The sequence below is a fragment of the Mya arenaria genome, chromosome 10 (assembly GCF_026914265.1).
Source record: "Mya arenaria isolate MELC-2E11 chromosome 10, ASM2691426v1".
In the NCBI taxonomy this organism is placed as follows: domain Eukaryota; kingdom Metazoa; phylum Mollusca; class Bivalvia; order Myida; family Myidae; genus Mya; species Mya arenaria.
In genome coordinates, this window is record NC_069131.1 from 47,594,569 (window position 1) to 47,617,033 (window position 22,465).

Consider the following 22,465-nt stretch of genomic DNA (forward strand, 5'->3'; position numbering starts at 1 on the left):
TGGGTCAAACCATTATACCATATAGTACCTGCATAGTACCAGCCCTGGGTCAAACCATTATACCATATAGTACCTGCATAGTACCAGCCCTGGGTCAGACCATTATACCATATAGTACATGCATAGTACCGGCCCTGGGTCAGACCATTATACCATATAGTACCTGCATAGTACCGGCCCTGGGTCAGACCATTATACCATATAGTACCTGCATAGTACCGGCCCTGGGTCAAACCATAATACCATATAGTACATGCATAGTACCGGCCCTGGGTCAAACCATTATACCATATAGTACATGCAGTCATAATGCCACTGAATTAAAGACATAATTAGAAGTGTCTAAGTATGCTGGGTTAGGTAGTCCTTTTTATGGTACAGGCCCCAATTTCTCGAAACTTCTTAAGCTTAACAGGCTTAAGTCGCTTATTTCAAATAGCCCAAATAATACTAATAATGAATTTTGATAAATGAAAAATGGTTTCCTCTAATTAGCATACAGATTTTTCTTATACAATTTATAAAAACTCTTAAAGAAGTAAATATAACACATATTATAGAACAACAAAAATAGTGAGTTTAGCTTAATCCTGTTATAAGGGACTTTAAAAGTTTCGAGAAATTGGGGTCAGAAGCTTAAACCTAGCATCAGACTTTTTAAGAACTCAGCGAGCCAGTCTCAAAAGATAAAGTTAGCACCCAGATACTTAACAGATGAAGTAGAGCCATAACATGTAACCGCAAGGTTTGGATCTGACTTTAGTTTATATTTTGAGCCAAATAAGATGGACTCATTTTCAACAAGGTGTCAAGAATTTTGACATTGTACATGTACACCTTCCATATACATCCATGGTTGTTTTTCGATGGAAAATGGCCGGGGTGCTCCGATTGCGTTATGTCACAAATCTTAAATTATGTTCTTAATTTTATGATTTTGGCATCATTTTATTTTTACATTTACATACTGGCTCAGTCAGTTCAGTTCTCACTAAAATATGCCAGCAGGATCATCTCACTTTCCGGAAATGCTGGGCCCCTGCAGTATATATGTTATTTTCTCTCTCTCGACATTTTTCTTGCATGTCAAGAACCTCCCAATTGGAACCGGATGATATATAATCAACTTCGCATGGCCTAATCTGAACAACAGTACCATGGGAAAAGAGACATAACTCAACAATTATTCAAGCCAGTATGAAGGGCCTTACTTTACATGAATGTATCGTCTCTGGCAACATGTGTACCAAGTTTCTGTACCAAGTTTTTGTACCAAGTTACTGTACCAAGTTTCTGTACCAAGTTTCTGTACGTACCAAGTTTCTGTACCAAGTTTCTGTACCAAGTTTCTGTACCAAGTTACTGTACCAAGTTACTGTACCAAGTTACTGTACCAAGTTTCTGTACCAAGTTTCTGTACCAAGTTTCTGTACCAAGTTTCTGTACCAAGTTACTGTACCAAGTTACTGTACCAAGTTTCTGTACCAAGTTTCTGTACCAAGTTACTGTACCAAGTTACTGTACCAAGTCACTGTTACCAAGTTACTGTACCAAGTTTCTTTCAGATACTTCCATAGTTATTTTAAGTTTTACACACCAACCCTGTCACCTCTGACAAGGCTATGACAATACCTCGATTCTCGAGACAGATGAGACATAGTATTAAAGAAGAGCTTTCTAGGAAAATTCCATAGAGATAAGACAAGTATCAAGCTATGACCATGATTGAAAAACATTAATTACAACAGGGGGATAGGAATCAGAGACAATAACACTTTATTATAAAGAAATGTCTTTAATCAATGAACAGTAAAAGTTTAAATACAATTATTTGAAACTAGAAAAAATACTTAAAATACAGTACGAAGTAACTGTTTATCGAAATTAAATTTTTAGTTAACACTATGAACAAGTTCATGCAAATACAGAATAAGTTAACCAAATAATACCTTTAAAATGAACTGATTTTCAAGTTAAAACATAGGTAAATCAACAGTTTATATAACTATTATAATAATATTCCAACAGAAATTTAAAAGGGACATTTAAACAGGACATTTCTGTGTCTACTTATACTCATACAAACAGGGTGTGTAATATGTTTAATGACATACAATACAAAAATGAGGATGGATGCAAAATACAAAATGGATTTTTAGAAGGAGAAACTTGATCCAACAATGTGTGTGGCCCTTCTTATCAGTGACAATACAACAAATATATGATACAAACAATCATTATACAACCAATGAAATATAACATGACTTTAAAAATTTAGTTTTACAAATAAAAAAATCGTAAGTATATACATACTAGTATAAAATGCATCCACTTTCCTGAATGGAGCAACTGACATAATTAGTTTTAATTTTAATTGACATAATTGATATTTAATTGTAATTCATATTATTGACATGATTATCAATTGTAATTTACACAGTATTTAATTGTAATTGACAGGACGTAAAAATTGGATAATCATTGCTCCAGCCGTGGACACAAACTCCTGATTTTGTGTATCCATGGTTTTGCTATCATTTCATTAGATAAGTAATGATGAATACATGTATTCAAGTCCGAGAGCCTTGGTGTCATGTAAATTGTTGTACAGACATTGATATGAAGGGCACATTGCTCATAAGTAGACCATTAAAGATGTTTATTTTATGTTTACAGCTTATTCAAAATCAAGTGAGAAAATAAAAATAGAATTGTTCAACAAATCTGAAGATGCACCAAATCAAAGACAGGTAATTGTATCTATGGACAACATAATTTTTTTATTTACTTATAAGCATATTTTATTTCTAAAACTGGCCAAATTAAAATGAAGATGTTCTGAAAATATGATTACAGGTGAAATATATTTCTACTGTATTACAACCAAACTTTGACCACACTAAACAGGCCATAAAAGTTTTGTTTACAAGATCTTGACTCTTTTCATTCAAACTTAACCACATAGTTGTTGATTAAGGTCATCCATATAGACAACATAACCTTGTATGCATAGTCAGGGAAAAAACATATCAAATAAGATTTCAGTCAACCAAATAAAAATAAAAGTCATATCTTTGTAAATCATAAAATATTAAATAACAATTCATTATGATACAGAAGTAAACATACTTTTCACAACCAAACTTTAATCATAAAACAAAATTGCTTGGTTTATTCCTCTTTTTTTTTAAATAAAAGATAGATTATAACTCAGAAAAACGAGATCAGAGTACAGTAAGTTTTCTAATTAAGAGAACACAACCAACTTAAAAAATATTTTCTTTCTGTTTTTCATCAACAGGGGAAAAACGATCCCCTCAAAACCATCCAAGTTATCTCACTTGTGCGGCAAAAAAAAAATGATCATGATTTGTAATGTTGAATAACAAACACTATATACAATGAAAAATAACATAGCTTGGTACATTACACAGAAAATTATACATGATTAATAAGATTACTGTTTCTACATTTTTTTTCTGTGTCATATAACAATCCATAATATTATTACAATAAAGCTATTTACAAGAATAAGCAGTCCTGATTTTATACTCCCCAACAAATATTTGTTCAGTATATAATTTTGACACATGATTGATATTCATATACATGTACATCGAAAAGCATCTTTGATTGGACATATCTCAACAATTCCTGATACCAGATTCCATTGTTAGTTTTTCTTTTGAATACTTTTTTACGTAAAATAGTGGCTTGTGTAAAGCACCACTGATTATTACGTTATACATTTTTGCGCTATTTTAAGTGTATTTTCAATTTTGCAATATTTTCGACCATAAAAATAGCAGAAGACAGATCACAACACTTAAATGAAAAGAAAACAATATCACATACATATTGTTCAATAATAAGCATATCAACCATTATCATTCAAATTGTATGCTTTATATTTTAAAATTTATTCGCATCAAACTTTTTCATGCTCGATAGAAATAACTGCTCATTAAATGAAATTATTAAAATTATTGGTACTGTTAAACATATCTTCAGAGTATGCTGTAATTGTACGTTGCTTTTGTGTCATGAATCACTTTCATTCCAGTTTTTATACAAAACAGCAGAAAAAACACATTGTATTTGAATTACAAAACATTATATCACAAGGCTTCTCCGACATACAAAACATTGACAATTTCATTTGAAAACACACCAACATATATACACTTGGTGGAGCATGTTTCTCGGTCTTAGTGCTGTGTTCCATGATTTCATAAGTTTAATTCAAAGCTGGCTCTTAAAAATAAGAGGTAGTTATACACAAATAATACAGGATAATTACAATTATCAAATAAAAAAATAACATACCATCACTAACCTATTCTAATGGGTTTGAAAAAATTTCTCCACTTATTTTGCCCAAAAAATCAATACAACTATTTATAAAAGTAACATCAATTTACCAAGTTATGTTCGAAATGACACCACTCGGGGCGTAAATAAGACAAAACAATTCATTTGTACTCAGTGCACAAAAAAATCTTGGCATTCAGACAACTTCTTACAATATACACCAAACATATAGCCCTTTTCTTTTGTGGTACAGTTTTAAGACAAAAATAATACAAAGACACATTGTAAACATGATTCAATTTAAACTCTATTTCTCTTGATTATGAACTTATGGCCTTAAAATGTAGTTGATTTCTTGTTCCCATAGTGACAGCAGAATTTGTTTTAATTTATGAATCTAAATGGAGAAATATATATTTGACAAAAGACATATATATGAAATAAAACTATTTAACCATCTTATTTTTCTTCAGACGCTATTTCTATGCCAACAAGTAATCATATTTGTCCATATTTATGAATGGAATGTTTTACAACGAAGGAGTCAGCCAAAAAAAGGTCAACTTGTGAATCCACCTTCCATTCACAATGTCAAACCTAAGTTCAGATCTCTATACCTTTTCACATTCTGTAACGTTCAAGAAAGTGTATGGCTAATATCGAAAGAACGGAAGAAATCAGTTACATGGGACACGTTAATTTCTGTTTAATAAATAGCTATATAGTGACTCAATACAGTTGGTTGTGCTAGTGCAACTGGCTGTGCCTTTCCATTCTCTATATACACTCGTGAGGTATCACAATCTGCTATATTGTCTTCCAGTGACCTTGACCTTTCAATATGACCATTAGGGTAAAGGTCATAACTGTTCTATTCACATTCCCAAATAACTCTTAATGAAACTAGTCAAATAGTCGAAACAAGATTTCTAAGAAAATTACAATTTTCAAACTACAACTGTTAAGTTCTGCAGTGAAATTAAATTTGTGTTTCCATTGTGACCAAATTTTAATATTTAAATAACTTGACAGCAGAGATGTAGAACAACAATCTCTTTGTCCAGAAAAGATGAAAGATTTGAAACACTTAAGAGCATATTTCACTGTTTTACACAACACAGAATCTTCAAATGATTGAAAAACAACAGGTGTTGTATACAAAACCGTGAAACATCATCTTTGAATGATCGAACTCTTTGGTTACATAAGAAATGTGAATAGGGCTACCATGACTGTGTTATACTGGCTTTACTTTTCATTGGAATCTGTCCCCTTCAGCCCTATGTAGGTCTGTTCAATGTTTGTTCCAATTGCATTGTATAACAGTCACAGATCTTAAGCATCCAATCTTTTACCCTTGCAATCCAAAAAACACGATTTCTTATGATCTTTGAGATAATCAGCACTTCTTTAACTCTTAATTTTTCATATCTAAAAACAATTCTTACGAATCAAAGAAGACAACTCCTTCTTGTTCTGTTGTGAGTGAGTTAGTACAACGGATAAAAATGGCACAAACTCGTATTTGTACAAAAAATCACCTAGTTCAGTAAACTGATTCTAAACAACCAAATAAAAAGTCCATTAGATTCCTGGACCAGTAAATTGAAACCTGTCTAGTAAAATACCCGGTATTTGAAAAAAATCTTAACAGATTTTTATATTGATGATTAACAGATAAAGATATTATCATGATTTCGAAAATCTACTTGACGATCCCAAATATTCGTCATTATTACATATTAAAAACAGAATTCGAAAAACTATTTGGTAACATAAGTTTCAGTAATCATGATTATTACATATAACAGATTACAGATTAACTACACACTGTCCGGACCTGTTCAAGCATAGAATTCCTTGTCCGGGGCTTTTGTGTACGAATAATTCTGGTATTTCTGCTCGTCGAGTGGGTAGCTTCCCTCGTCCTTTTTCCTCATACGGTACACGATAAACATCACCAGTAGGACCATACATAACAACCCTACCACTGCGCCTCCGATCACAGCTGCAATACAAAGTATCGAAAGTTTTAGAATGGTCATTAATATCATATTATCACTTTGAAACCCCACTTCACTGAACCATACAAGACAACCCAACAATGGTCACCATTTTATTATATTACATTTTTTTTTAATCCACATTGAGTGAACGATGGAAAAGAGACATACAACCCTGGGCCAAATTTCTCAAACAATCTTATGTCCCTCGTAACAGGATGAAGCTAAGCCCAATATTTTGTTTTGGTAGACTTTGAAATGAGCGTTACTTATACTAGTGATCTAACATACGACTGTTACACAACCAGATTTAAAGGAAACAGGAGCCATGTAGCTGACACCATCATTTGTCTGTATTTTTGTCAACCAAGGGGCATAACCCATATATTATTAACATCACAGTTAGGGGTCTTCCTATAGTATATACATATACAACGTCTCTCTCAACATGTAAACCAAGTTTTATTTGAATATTTTGAACAATTTTTGAGTTATGGCCAAGCACAACACCATTGACAACAACAACACAAATAATATGACACATCCTAGACTTTTTTATTTGAAAAACAGACATATCCATAAAAAAATGTTTCTGTCATTTTTTATTAGAATAAAATTTAGTCTTGGATATCAAATCATGGCTATGGGAACCTAAAAAACACAGGAAATACAATTACATAGGTTGATAGTGATATGTGTCCAAAGTCAAGATGGACCATTATTTTGTGATCTTAAAGATGTGCTACAAAAATTCTATGAATAAATCAAGCCTTTCATGTGCCATTGTCCAGCTACTGTATTTTGTATTTTAGGGAAATTTTGTGTTGAAAAGCAGCACTAACTCAGTCAAAAAAGGTAGTTTGTAACCACAGTCCAACATTGATTTTACGGTGGTTAACATGTATTCAAATAATGACAAAACCAACTGATTGACCGACAAGCTCACTCCTACATACCCCCCACAACTTTGTTTTGCTGTTGTATAACTAGTATTTTTTCCCCGACTACAATCCCAGATAGCAGTTTGGAGCTCTAACTTTACAAACTGACATTTACTTGACATTCCCATTGCGTCAATGGCATGTAAACTGTGGAAGACTGCTCTTTCATTCTCACCTTCCACATCTAAATATGACATTTTTCGAAACATCCTCCGTACAGATGATAATAAAAAAAACTCTTAAACTTTTCTTTCAATGTCACCTTTCCAACATCTTTTAAATTACGAAACAATCGCCTTAAAGATAATAACCTCTTGAAATCCTCTTTCAATCTCCCCTCACCCACGTTAGATAATAACTGATCTGTGTCTACATATAGGTACATGAACATGCACTGATTAACAATCAAAGTACCGAACTAACCTGCTACCGAACCAACCTGTTACCGAACTAACCTGTTACTGAACTAACCTGATATTGAACTAACCTGTTACCGAACTTACCTGTTACTGAACTAACCTGTTACCGAACTAACCTGTTACTGAACTAACCTGATATCGAACTAACCTGTTACCGAACTAACCTGTTACCGAACTAACCTGTTACCAAACTAACCTGTTACCGAACTAACCTGTTACCGAACTAACCTGATATCGAACTAACCTGTTACCGAACTAACCTGTTACCGAATTAACCTGTTACCGAACTAACCTGTTACCGAACTAACCTGTTACCGAACTAACCTGTTACCGAACTAACCTGTTACCGAACTAACCTGTTACCGAACTAACCTGTTACTGAACTAACCTGTTAGAATGCCTTGCTTGCCACCTTAGGCATACAGTAAGTGGGCTTGTTTTTTTTCCAGGACAATTTGACCCATACCTATGTCTACGCAAATGTACATGAACATTATAACAACCCTGGCACCATTCATACCTGCTTTAAGTCTTCTCCTTGCAAGTAAGGTTTACTTGTTATGTGTGTGTTTTTTTGGGAATACTTGCTGAGGTACATGTCTACACAAATGAGAACAAACCCGGGCCATACATACCTGCTAAAAGGCCTGGCCTCGCAAGTAAGGTTTGCTCTTCATGTTTTGTCGGGGAATACGCGCCCAAATTGTTGTTCTCCTTGTAGTTTTCGCCACCACTTTCTTCATCCAATACGATCTCTGAAATATCAGCAGGGTGCCTTTATGTACTTGTGTACTTGAGGATTTATTTCTGTGTTTTTGCAGTAATCTATAAATTGCTTCTTGAGATTGTTCTACAGAGTGCCTGCAGTATTAATGCTCTTCTCTATAGCAAAACATGCAGAAATCTACATAAATGATTATGTATAAAAAATGATAAATGTTAACATACACAAATAATTAACATAACATGAGTAATAAACATAGGAATAACTGTATAACGATAACGTATCGCTCAAGTCCCAGTTGGAGCATATCTAAATATATAATGAAAATAAACAGATCCTTTTTCAATGCTTTATTTGTACTAAGGCCTTAAAAAAAATTGTTTGGTTAGGGTTACATCCTTTTCAAAAATAGGTATGGTAGGTAGGCTTTTTTTATTTTTTTATTAGGCTTTATATTAGAATGTCATTTTCATCATTGGACAATGGTGTTAAAGTTATCTTCTATATAAGCAATTGAGGTTTTAAACTACATATTGAAAAGCAAAAAAAAAAGAAAAAAAAAAAAAAACTAAAAAAAATAATTAGTTTTTTTTTTTTTTTTCAAACTGACTATAAAAACGGTAGGGTCGGCGCCTATTCCGTAGGTAAGGTCGGGTAACCCAAACCAAATGTTTGTTTTTTTAGGCCTAAGTTACATTAGGTTTCAATCACCAAACATACAAAGTTGGTATGTATTTATAATCATATTATTTTTTTCATCAATCAAATAGGAATATTTGACTATCTTATGCATTTTAAGTTTAAGAAGGCCAATGTCTCTATGAGGGAAGAAGGGTGCTATCAATTAAAGGACAGGGTGCACCACTCCTCCATTACCCTTAAGCTTAAACCCTAGCATACATTATAACAGGTACAAATGTACATGCAGGATCATAGTGCACTAAGAGAACTTATAGTGAACATTTCATAGTGGTCAGAGTAGTGTCAGAAATTTGTAACAAATGGTACTAACATTTATCAGACTTTTACAAACATTTCACATTTTGTAATGAGCTTCATTATTTCTTACTAAATCAATCACAAATTGAAGTAGTTTAAATGGGAAGATTAATTATGGTGAGAAATTAAGGATGGGTTTGTTTTAAAAGAAGAGAAATACGGCAAATTGGTACAAGATCACGAAATGAAAGGCTAGAAGGATGTATTTTCAGTATTGGACTATGGCAATATCAGTATCAATATTTGATGTTGACCATTTAGATTGATTTTTCAATTATAATTGATCATCTGAACAACACTATGTCACACTAATACAGTGCAACACTAACAATGGATAAGGCCAGGGGCATAAACAGTGAGCCATCAATCGCTTCAGAGATGCAAACTTTTCATCATTAACTATTGATTCTTGCAGCATACCTGGCTCATTAGGATCCCCGGGACTAATAACAACAGGCGGAACATCATCGTCTGGTGGGAGATAAGAGATGGGCTTGCCTTCTGAGATGACTTTCGGTGGCTCGGTGGCTTCTGGGGTTTTCATCCCGACTGAAACGAAATCTCATTTATTATAACTTTGGTTCCGCAAACCTGAATTGTTGTATTACTGCCTGGCTTAAACAAGAGAATTGCAAGGGGATGATGACACTCGTCTAGTCACTCAAGGTGATACATTTTTTACTCTACTATGTTAAAGTCAAGAGGGAACATGTTTCAAGGTTAATGTGAATATATATACCAGGGATAGCAACGTGTATACTTGAGTACTTTATCAATCGTCGGAGTACTCGGATACCAATTTACTTCTACCAAAACCATAGATGGAAATAATAAATATAACGCTAACCCATGTACATGAACACGTCTCTTCCGAAAACCAATACAAGTTTTTCAGTACTCAGAGGATTATTTGAGTACACGAGTACCGGTCTTACTATGCTATGCCATCCCTTATACATACATTCATAAATGATGTTTATTCTGGATGTACAAGATTATGTTTTTTTGTATGGCAAAGGCAACACCAGGGTTATAACAAAAAACAAACTTTAAGTGACTTATATCAGTTTGTGAGTGCTGGTCTTACAATCGAATTTAAATAAAGAAGATCAGACCTACAGGTAACTTTTTACATTAAGTGCATTCTAAGCCCAAAGGCAAAGTGTTGTCAAGTGTAATGTACACCTTGGTTTCATTCAATAAAGTATAATGGCGATCGTTGTAGTCTACTGGCACATTGAATTGCAAGCATATATGTATTATACATCCACGATAGGTTTGATTCTAAATGTAACACTTAATCTATTCAAAACACCGAACAGCGCTTTGTAAAACTAAACGCATGTCAAGGGAAATCACCGCATTGGAGTTGAAATGACACTGACAGTCTAGCATTATCTTCTCATCATAGTAACAGCCCTTATAAAAATTTGAGTTTGTACCAATTAGAAAAAATATTTGATTTAATATCATAATTAATATCTTTAAGCGTTTCATGCCAATAGGGACCGTAACCTGTAGCTCAGGAAAGCTAATCTTACTAAGCACCTACCATTTTCACAATTGGGCATTGCTGTGGCAGAGCTGTTGCGGAGTGTTTTTGGTATCTCATTACCCATCTTGTCGACGCACCAACACTCTCGCTCAAAGCACTGCAAGGGCTCGTACTCCCCTGCGAGCGAGCACTTAGGCTTGTAAGCTCCCAGGAGACCCTGGCTGTGCTGCACGAGCTGGAACACGCATGTGCTCAGGTTCTCACCTGAAAGGGATCAGTAAGATATTCATGGGTTTTCTCAACTTAACTACACTTCCAACATGTTATATAACCTAACATTCAGGCTTAACAGCAGGCTTATCAAACAGACAATGCAATATATTGGCATTTTCACTGCTTAACCACATCATATGTTTAATACTTAACCCTTAAACCTCCTACTTATTCAAAGTATGTGTCTCAAATACTTTTTGATGCTTAAGATATGTGGCCACATTCATTTTTCATTTCTAATGAAAAAATGGCAAAAATGGCCATTTTACAACTGTAAACCAATTTTTGTATAAACTATAGTAAAATGACACATTTTGTATCAATCTACCAGTATATTATACAAGGCTCATGTCAGAATCTTATCAAAATATATATTACATTAATATGTTTTCACTCATCTTTTCCATATTTGCAGTGATAAAAAAAACCTTGGTGGACCTACACCTTATAACTTCTATGACAATAAGGAAGGACTGTTATTGTATAACATTAACTTTCCACTTACCAAAACTACCCCTGAATACACTGGATGTATAAACAATCGAGGCGTATATGTCTCAATATAGATAAAAAAAACAACATCACTAACCGAAGTCACAATCAGGATGTTTTGGTGCCGACATGCGCGTGCCAGTGATTTCCACACCATTGGGGTCAACACACCAACAGTATTTCCCCTTCGAAGTGATGTCCACGGTACACTGCTGCTTCTTGAAGGCTCCATCAGATTCACAATCAGGAACAAAGGCTGCACGATTCATGGCTGTGTTTCGAAGATTCTCACATGGGGTCAACTGCCGGGCTGGTGTGGTTGGGATGTCAATGTCGATATCTTCCTCAGTTGTAGAGGGCTCTGAAATGGGCAAAATGTATTTAACAACAATGTTCAGACACTTGTTTAATGAAAGTATGATTTGTGGGCGTAATGATAATAGAAAATCAATTCCGAGGTTTTAGCATAAGCCCGGTATAAAGTCAACCAGGCTTCCTTCTCTACAGCTGTTGCTGGGATTTCTACAGTTCTATAAGCCAAAAATTAATGTCAAGATTTAAATAACTGACCTACACCATATTTCTTAATTTCATGTTTTTACAGCATCAAACTATGTGGAATATAAATCTGGGACAGAACATTCATTTCATCCATATACATATTCTCAGAAAGTCCCCTCTCACAATTTACTTTCCATCAGCCTTGCCTTTAGTTTCCGACCAACCAACCAAAAATACAATATTCATAAACATCACAACATTTCCTGCTTGACTCAATTCAATTTACTGGGCAATTGACAGCTATAAAACCAGTATCTGCCGTACTGTCTTTTCTACATGAGAAAGCTTCTACATATAACCATAAATATGCTTGAGTTTTAGATAAGGTTTTCCCTTTCTACATCAGTCACAAAAAATGCCAGTAACATTACTTTTTCTTTTTCATCTATATTCATCTATATTAAATTTCCAAGCAAAACATTCACATGCCCATATATTGCAGAGAAATAGGCACTGCATCAGTGGTCGAAAAAAAGCACAAGCCTCGTTGAAAGATCAGCACTGTTAAAAAGCTTTCTGGGCTTGCTCAAATTCGAGATTTTATATTGAGGGGCTTGTTTAATTTATTTATGGCATGCTCTTGTACAGGGAATCGGGCATGTTCATCCTAAAGCCTAATTGTGATAACTGCTGTGTATCTTTTTCCCATCAAGGTTTCATACTGCTGTGTATCTTTTTCCCATCAAGGTTTCATCACATTATTTTCAAAGTTTGAATCTAAATCTTGCTCTTCAAATCAAATGATATCAATTAAACCTCAAGGCAATCAGACCCAACCTCCCTACCCTGATCACTCTCATCTCCCCATTGATAAGCATGTTACAAGAGTGCCCCAACACAGGCCACCTTCAAATGGGCATTATTTTAACTTTTATTGAAGTCTTGATTAACAACATCATTGTTAACTTTTAAAGGTGAAATATTTGATGATTTGCTAACATTATAAATATGAACAAGCACATCTGAAACAGTTGTCCTAAATCTTGTTAGAAATACAGCAGATAACAAAAGACTCCAATTAACTTCCAGAGCATTAACGATTTGAAAGTTAACAATGATAATGTTAACAACATAGATACATTTTTTAAAGTTTTGACCAAATGCCCCACTTTATGCAATGTCACTGGAATCATGTATACATATGTTCATGTCTCCTGTAAATAACATAATTGGTTTTCAAGTTGTTGCCCAAGACAGACCAGCTAGATAAGCGCAATATATAACCATAGGGACACTAAGAAGATCTAAAGTCTAATCAATCTTAACAAGTCCTAAAGTGAATGAAATATGAAGTTGGTTTGGATTGTCTAGAAAGTCTACAGCCAGGGAAACATGGCAGCGCAATGATCTGAATCACTGTCAGTATGAACTTCTTGTCTCTGCATGTACAGTCAGTAAGATTCATTTTGTCCTTCTGCCCATTCATAGTACAGCAGCTTTTGCAGAACTAAAATGCTAAAAAAAATACAATAATACCTTAGATGTAATATCATACATATAAGAAGCCACAATTATACCTTGGATGTACAATAATACATATTAGTACAACAGCAATACCTTGTATGTACTATTATACATCTCAGAAGTCACAACAATACCATACAAGCCACAGCAATACCTTGAGTGCACTACTGTAAGTCTAACAAGCCACAGCAATACCTTGAGTGCACTACTGTAAGTCTAACAAGCCACAGCAATACCTTGAGTGCACGACTGTAAGTCTAACAAGCCACAGCAATACCTTGAGTGCACGACTGTAAGTCTAACAAGCCACAGCAATACCTTGAGTGCACTACTGCAAGTCTAACAAGCCACAGCAATACCTTGAGTGCCCTACTGCAAGTCTAACAAGCCACAGCAATACCTTGAGTGCACTACTGCAAGTCTAACAAGCCACAGCAATACCTTGAGTGCACTACTGCAAGTCTAACAAGCCACAGCAATACCTTGGATGCACTACTGCAAGTCTTACAAGCCACAGCAATACCTTGGATGCACTACTGCAAGTCTTACAAGCCACAGCAATACCTTGGATGCACTAGACTGTGGATGCACTACTGTAAGTCTTACAAGCCACAACAATACCTTGGACGATTTTTATACAACTTGGAAGCCACAAAAATACCTTGGATGCACTATTAAACAACTAAGAAGCCACAACAACACCTCGGATGCACTATAATATGTCTTAGGAACAACTACAACACCTTTGACCTTGGATGCACTATTATATGTCTTAGAAGCCAAAACTATACCTTGAATGCATCTTTTTTTACATCTTAATAAAAATAAAGTTGGGACTGTGCAAATTATCTAATAGCAGAGTAGTTGTTCGTCAGTGCAATTTACGTCATGAAAAATACTGACATGATAATAAATATCAGTCTGTGCTGATGATGGCCAAATATGTCATTAATAACCTTTCAATCCCACTTATGCTGTTGTGCATGTTTCTTTCTTCTCCTATATGAAGTGGCAAAACAAATAATGCCATAAGTTTATAATCATTATGTTATTTCACCAAAAGAAAACCTCATCAGACTGTTAATGATACATTTTCAAACTCCAACAAAGAACATCTGAATTTTCCCGCACTTTCAACTAAAGTCTGATGGGCCAGTCTCCTTGGTCAGATGAAAGGACATAACTCACCATATTATCTTGAAAGCCTGAATTATGGGGCTAGCTATGCAGACTTATGTGTGGTAAGTCAATAATGGATTTTTCAACCTGCTCTGGCAAAGAAAGGATGTAAACGCCAAATCAAGATGTTTGTAAATGAGAACCACTAACAATGTTTCCTTAATCAGCACCTATTAAAACTGAAAACATCTAAATCAGTAACTGAAGATCATTCTAAAATGCGAGAAATACACATGAGAAAAAATAAATGGTCTCATAAAGACCTCTCCTTGAAATATGTAAGTAAATACACACTATTTCTCTATATCTTACATATAAGACCACATATTACCAGACTTTATGACAGAAAACATTAGGTCGCAAGAAAAAAGCAACATTTTTTATGTCTGGAAAGAAATAATTAAGAGGTGGAATTTCCTCTTTGAAGCAAAAACTACTCCAATCAATATGACACTTTGGAACTGGCAATGCTGTTTCAGCCTTTTCCCTCAGGTGATATTGTCTCCAATTTACCATTATAGTTCACGAAATGAAAATGGAAACATTTGCCGAGACAATTACGTGCCAAAGATCCGCACTGCCAGGATGGTGTGGGTACCTAGTTGTGTCAAACACCAATGAGGGTTGTGATTTGTCTAATTACTGGTTCCATCAAGGTTGTCCTACTCGGATGAATGTTCTGTTAAAGCAATATTACCTGAATCAATATACCCCGCCATCTTGCACACAGATTTACAGTGTAACCATTACCATATTTATTCCAGATCCTGATTTTCTATTATTGAACCGAGACACCTACATGATGAGGTACAAGGATTTCATTCTGACTGCCTTTCTTGAAGACTTGATATGCACTGTAGAATTTTTGAAAGGAATAATAAACTTCAACACAAAATTTGCCTTAATCTTTGACCCAGTTATTTACCACAGATCACCCACATTCACACTGGTCTTCAATTGCCGACAAATATTCTGACCAAATTTCATGAAGATCGAATCAAAACTGTTGTATTTATGACACAGAAAAAGTTACTCAAATCTGTTATGGAGGCCCATACCAACCTTTAATCCACTCAAAAGTATAAGCAAAACTATTCTATGAACGAAGACAAGCTACATCACTATTGACCTAATCCCTCATACTACACATTAATTTTCTATTGCCATATGTACAACACCATCAAACAAGATCAGAGTGGAAGACATAATTCTATGGATGATTTTCCTGTTGTTGAGGGATGCTTTCTGCATTTCATATGGTAACGACGTCAGTGAACATTAATAATGTCACAATCAGGACATCGACATTGGACTGTCAACAACTGAATATGGCAAATACTGTGTGAACAACAACCAGATTCCCTGTCAATGAAAACAAAATCATCATCATCATCGTCATCATCATCATCACTGACTATATCATCATCATCATCATCAACATCATCGCTGACTATATCATCATCATCATCATCATCATCATCCAGCCATGACCATAGTTTTATATTGCCTCAATAAGTATTGTTCCAATACAAAACAAACCGATCATTCCTCAATTTATCATTGCAATGTCTTTGTCTTCTTAACACCAGTTCTTACAACAAATATGTTAATTACTTCTCCCCTTAAACAAATACAGAACACTGCCAATAGATCTATACACAAAGTGTTTCCAGACCTGAACAAATAAAGACTAAAGAAGACATGGCATTTCTATGTACTCCCAGAACTAAGCTGGGGGCATTTGTCTGAATTTCAGCCACTCTACTTTTGACCATAGAGGGATTATGGGAGAATATTTAAGGACAACAGATTACTAGGAGCCCCCCAGTATGGTTCATATTTTGCCTGACCTTTAACACCATGCAACTCTACATTAAGAGCAAAATTAATGGTATTAAAGGATATTTATAATGCTTTCAAATATTTGTCAGTTGTTGTTTTCAAACAGCCATTGAAATGTTCTCCTATCTCACTCCATTGTTGTGACATACTAATTTTATTTGTACTTTTGTTTCTCGGTCATGTATCATGAAAAACTTTTAAAAAACTTAAATGCACTATGGACATATGCATCATTTCGAACCTTGCCGCAAATTCTGGCACAGGCCAGTTGTATCCTGTACGCTCATGTGCTTGCCATGATTAAAGCTAATGAAAAATAGTTTCCTGTTTCTGCCAAAACTACAATGTGGGCATACAATTGGAATTGTTGATTTAAACGTTCACATAAAGTTCAACATTTTCTCACAGAAGTGCATTTATCTTACTAAAGGTTTGATCATGAAGGCCATGGGGGCAGTTTTATCCAAAATCCTAGAAAATAAATTTGAACCTAGGAGCGTTATCTAAATCTAGTGCAGTAAAGCTACTGGAACTTGTCCTATGTAAAAACTCCTAGAATTCCTAATGTAATGGCTTCCAGCCCTTCTATTTTGGGGGAAACTTGACTCTTGGGAATAAATGTCAACCTCCCACCAAAGATGTCATGGGTTCAAGCCCTTCTATTGAACCTTGTGTAAGCCTGTCCAAATGGACACCGATTCTGGTCTCAAGCCAGAAAACTGAGGGTCAGGAGGCATGCCCCCTTTAACCCCTCTGCCAGCACCTCCAAAAAGAATAATTTTCTGCATGCTGGGTTATTCTGATGGCATTATGAATTGGAACAAAGTAAGCTATCTCAAAGTATTTTTACAAAACAGTAAAAATAATAGGGCTTTCCCAAAAATGTAGGGGAAGGAAGGGTGTTCTCTAGGTTAGAGCCTGCCTTCTTAAAAATATGCCAATAGCAATAATTGCTATGGTTCTATTGGAAGATTATTTGCTCCTGACAAAATCTACAGTTTATTATGGTGACTTTTATTCTACAATTATTTCCCCCCTGGGAAAATCTACAGTTCATTATGGTAATATTGCAGCTGAGGAATGATATATCTTTGGAAACTTTTTGCAACGTGAATACTGTATTCTGCTTATAGCTATGTGCAACATCAAGTCTTTTTTAAGGCTATAATCACACTCCAAAGCTGTTCGTGAACAATCTCATACATTTAGGAGTTTGGAGTTTGCCAATGTTTGTGCATAAAAACAGCATTTTTCTGTCACAATTAACAGTGATAAAGATGAAACATTCACACTTTTTCCTTTAACATTATGTCCTTTATATATCAAGGATGGTCAACAGATAGAAAATTAGTTAAAGCAAACTTCTGAACCAAAATAACATGTGTTGAAAATCCTTAACATTTTATTTGGAGTATATTTCTGAACAAAATGAACCATCATAGAAAATCCTTAACATTTTATTTGGACTATTAACATTTTATTTGGAGTATATTTCTGAACAAAATGAACCATCATAGAAAATCCTTAACATTTAATGCATGTAAACCTCTTCACCATGAAGAACCCCTTCTGTTTTCACAGCCATTTACGTTTATCATGTGGTGCTTTTTACTATTTAAATGCAAACATACAGCAAAAAGATCAACAAATAAACATTATACTAAAGTTGAAAGCTAAATTTATCATCACTACAATGTCAAATGTAACAGGGTCTGTAACCAAACACGCTCTTTAGTGAAGCAAGGTTTGTCAACAAATGGACCTTTTTTCAAAATGGCAAAGCATCAAAAACTCCCACCTATGGCTGGTCACTTAGTACTGTAGTGTTTAAAACAAAGACTGACTCAAAATGATTCATAGGTTGCAATCTAAAAGTACTTTTGACAAACCACAAAGAACAATACAATCATGTATACATTCACAAGAAAAAAGTCAGCAAATATGTACATTTTAAATGGCATTTAAATTTTCAGATTGCAGGTATTTTTGAGAGTTGGTCATAAATGGCAACACAACTTTTTTTTATATTGTGCCCCTATTTCAGTGCTTCTTCCAACCATTTTGGAAATGGAGCTATTGTAAAGATATAAATGCCAACACTAAGACAGTTTGTTATTCCTTTTGCTATACTACATGACTTAATCGGCAGCCATTCTGTGATAATCTGTATCAACATAATCTCAGGAAGGGGAACGTGAAGCAAGATTGTAGCAAGCCGCACATGTGTGTTAATAACATACCTTCAGTAGTTGTTGCCTCGAAGTCACCGCTTCCACTTCCAACATTTAGATCATCTTCATCTTCATCTTCATCGTCCGTCACTGGCAATGGCTTCTTGTCTGTAATGAAATAGTGAACTATATTGCCCCACTGTATGGTATTGTCGTCACACTGCTTCACAAACATGGGATCATGTATTGTCTAAGTTTTGTTTTAAAGACTTTTTTTTCTGAAACCAGTTTACAAGAACCTTCCCATTAGTTTTGTTTAAAAACCTTTTTCTAATTACATGAAATTGACTGTTTTGGCAGTACACGAACCCAAGAAACAAGATTCTATACAGCCAACTGTCTGTTGCATTGCCAAGAAAGCTATCGCAGGTTACTTGAAGTGATCTTGAACTTTGAAGAAAATTGTCTGCCTTCGGTAAAACCCCCCAGAAAATGCCATTTGAATGTCACAGGGTACGCAATGAAGTGCAGGTTGGTTCATGCTGTTATCTGTCATGTAACTGGACATATTTTCTATCATAAGTGAGCGAATGTATGAAAGGGGCCTATTGAGGACAACTTTTGGATATGCATCACATGATTCATGATAGCTTTTTGAAAGACTTGCACATTTTGGCAAACAATATGAAAATTCAACTAGCCCGAATCCATTTAACTTGCCTGAATAGCATGATTTTTGCTGTATTAAATTTCCAAATATCAAATACCAATAAAAGACTGTCAAACTTGGAAAACACTATTTTCATCCCTTGTTGTAGTGTAATTACACAGAAATACCAGTGTGAAACAGTCCAGTAACCAATTTTCCATCCACCCTTCACATTGTCGATCATTTCTACCTTTCTCCTTTTCTTTCTCGTTAAAAGTTATGTCTGTATTATCTGTGTCCTCATCATCATTTCCGTCAATGTCCACGTCTGGGAATTCATCTCCGGAGTAGTCTTCAATGTCATTGTCTTCGTCATCCTCATGTCCTGGATTCACAGGTGTTACACCACTTCCCTAAAACAGAGTAAACAAACATTTTAGCCATTTATTAACATACATGCATGATAAAAAGTCATGGGCAGGCTTTCACAATACAGATCCCTACAACCTTACAAAGTTTACACAGTTTCAAATCTTTCATATTACAACTGCTGTCTTTCTGACTACATCTCCCACTAACATTTGGCAGACCACCAACGCTCAAATATTACCTTTTGGACACACAACTTTTTGCAGTTTCAAATTTAATAAAGAAGGATCTTCTTTAAAATACAAAAATGGACTTGTTCATTTTTCTAAAATTAACCATTTCACAGATTCATGTTCGAACCAACGTGTAAGAGTTCCATCTAAGTATGTTTTATTTTGCACAAGCCTTATAACCAACATTTAACATTTTTGGGCATGTGGTTTTCGATTTAAACTATTGTTGGTTATTTATAATTGAAACAAACTTTTTGTTCACATTACACACACTGTTCACTTTTTCAATAACTGACGTAATAAATTAATAATTATTATAATAAGCTTATGACCCCATTAGAGCTATAATTTCATGCCCTAATGATATAAAAAAAAGGGTCCCTCACAGTCCCATAATGTCTTTAACTATGAAATAAAATGCATTGCACTATAAATCACAAATATTAATAAAGCAAATGAACACAAAACAGGCAAGAGATAGGTCACACAAGCAGATATATTTCTTGGCAAGATTTTATACCTCCTCCTCCAAAACAAGGTCATCTTGATTATTTGAGGATGCTGCTTCATTGGTTGAAGATGAAAACAGATCCCAGAATTTCTGTGTGTTTTTCTGAAAATAGTAAGTGTAAGTCAGAGTAAGCATAAGCAGTTAGAACTACAAGCATGGGTAGTCTGCGCAAGGTGCTCACGCCCAAAGTCCCACAGCTTGTAACACCTCTTCTTGGCCTATAGAAACTCTAGTGCTTCAGCCCCAAGGGCTTGTATTTTGTTTGCAATTTACAATGGAAATATGTGTGTGGACTTTCAGCTTCCTTCGGGCCAATGGAACTGATTATTTCACAAGACCAAATGGCCTGAGGTTTAACAATAATTTTATGCAGAATTCATGAGACAATGGCAATAGCATTATCTGTTCTTTTTAATAGAAGCTTAATTGAGAGGAAGCCTGTAAGCTGGTATAAAGCATGTCCCGGCCCTTCTAAGGGTTCTAGTGTACTTTCTAAGAGGTCATGAAAAAGTTCCCCTAGTGGGGCTAGAATATTGCGAGCCCTGGCACAAGGTGTGGACACAAGTTTGTCCTTGTTAGAGCTAGAAAAATGTCTAGAGAATCAACATACGTGTCATGTGTTAATATTTTTTCATGGCTACAAATCGTTAGTATTGCTATTAATTCAAACTGTTACAAAAATAGAATTCTATTTATCAACGGAAACTCTAACCTTATGGTTATGTAATAAGAAAACATGACTAATTCAAGTATGACAGTTTATGTCCAAATTTGGGCACCGCAAAGATTTTACTGTGATATCATACAAGAGTAATTAACACGTATATATTATCAATTACTAGTAATGTTTCAAAGTGATAGAGAATACCCATAACGGCATAATGCTACAGTTTAAGTACAGCCACTCCTTGTCAAAAACAATCACTTCCTTATTTCAATGAATGCACAATCATAGTATCGTATTTTGAAATAAATAAGACTATTCTGAATTCATTGTTAAATGAAACTTCAAGTGGGGAATACCATTGTGTTACTAGTAGTAATATCAGGGTTTCCACTAAAGGAAGATTGGAAGTATATAACTCCCTAGAAATGGGTTAAAACTTCGAAAATCGATTCTTTGGAAGTACAAAAACTTCCATAATTTTGAAAAAAACTTCCAAAGTAGAAAGATTGGAAGTTCAAAATATCAAGACAATGTGTCAATATTACTTTTATAGTCACACTTTCAATCAGTCTTTAAGTAAAATGAATTATTATAGTACTATAAGTCATTGAATTTGGTATGTTAAGGTTGCAATTTATATGTTTTTTTTAACATACTAGTTGAAAAATAGAGGAAAAATATATCGTTTTCGGGAGACTTAAACTTCCACATTTCAGTGAAAAACTTCCAAAATTGATGGACAGGAAGTTTATACTTCCAGTTTCAAATTCTTAATAGTTCATGACTTTTTATTTTCAGCACGTTTTAAGCATCCTTTCTGAAGTATTTTTCATAATGGCAACATTTATAAATTATTGAAAATTGTACACATGCATTAGTATAATTGACTTCCAGCAATAAGAAACTTAAGGTTTTTATAAAACATTCTTTACAAAGAGACAAACTCAAAGCAATAAAGCACTTTTCATACGCAAAATTTATACAACCTTATTATTTATTTAGAATTAAGATGACATCATTACGATTTAAATGGACAAACGTTATAAAATCACTGTTTCATAAAAGTTCAAACTGCATGTAGCTAGAATGTTAAATGTCAACCACCCTTTGTTGTGAAGTTTTCCCAGCAAAATAATAAAACATACTACATTATTTAACAGTT

At 34.5% G+C, this 22,465-nt stretch overlaps 1 protein-coding gene across 2 annotated transcripts in view; it reads right to left on the reverse strand.

The window, feature by feature from the left end:
- Positions 1 to 1,781: 1,781 nt before the first annotated feature.
- LOC128205610 (uncharacterized) overlaps positions 1,782 to 22,465 on the reverse strand; it is a 31,272-nt gene continuing 10,588 nt past the window's right edge. Inside the window, exons 2-9 of one of the 2 annotated variants that reach the window (XM_052907357.1) lie at positions 20,646 to 20,738; positions 19,774 to 19,936; positions 18,944 to 19,042; positions 11,755 to 12,018; positions 10,950 to 11,156; positions 9,818 to 9,946; positions 8,310 to 8,429; positions 1,782 to 6,319 (exon numbers count right to left, since the gene is read on the reverse strand). In XM_052907357.1, coding sequence (XP_052763317.1) covers positions 6,156 to 6,319; positions 8,310 to 8,429; positions 9,818 to 9,946; positions 10,950 to 11,156; positions 11,755 to 12,018; positions 18,944 to 19,042; positions 19,774 to 19,936; positions 20,646 to 20,738 — 1,239 coding nt within the window. In that variant the 3' untranslated portion in view covers positions 1,782 to 6,155. The remainder of the gene's footprint in view (positions 6,320 to 8,309; positions 8,430 to 9,817; positions 9,947 to 10,949; positions 11,157 to 11,754; positions 12,019 to 18,943; positions 19,043 to 19,773; positions 19,937 to 20,645; positions 20,739 to 22,465) is intronic. The other variant, XM_052907358.1, reaches the window with a different exon arrangement.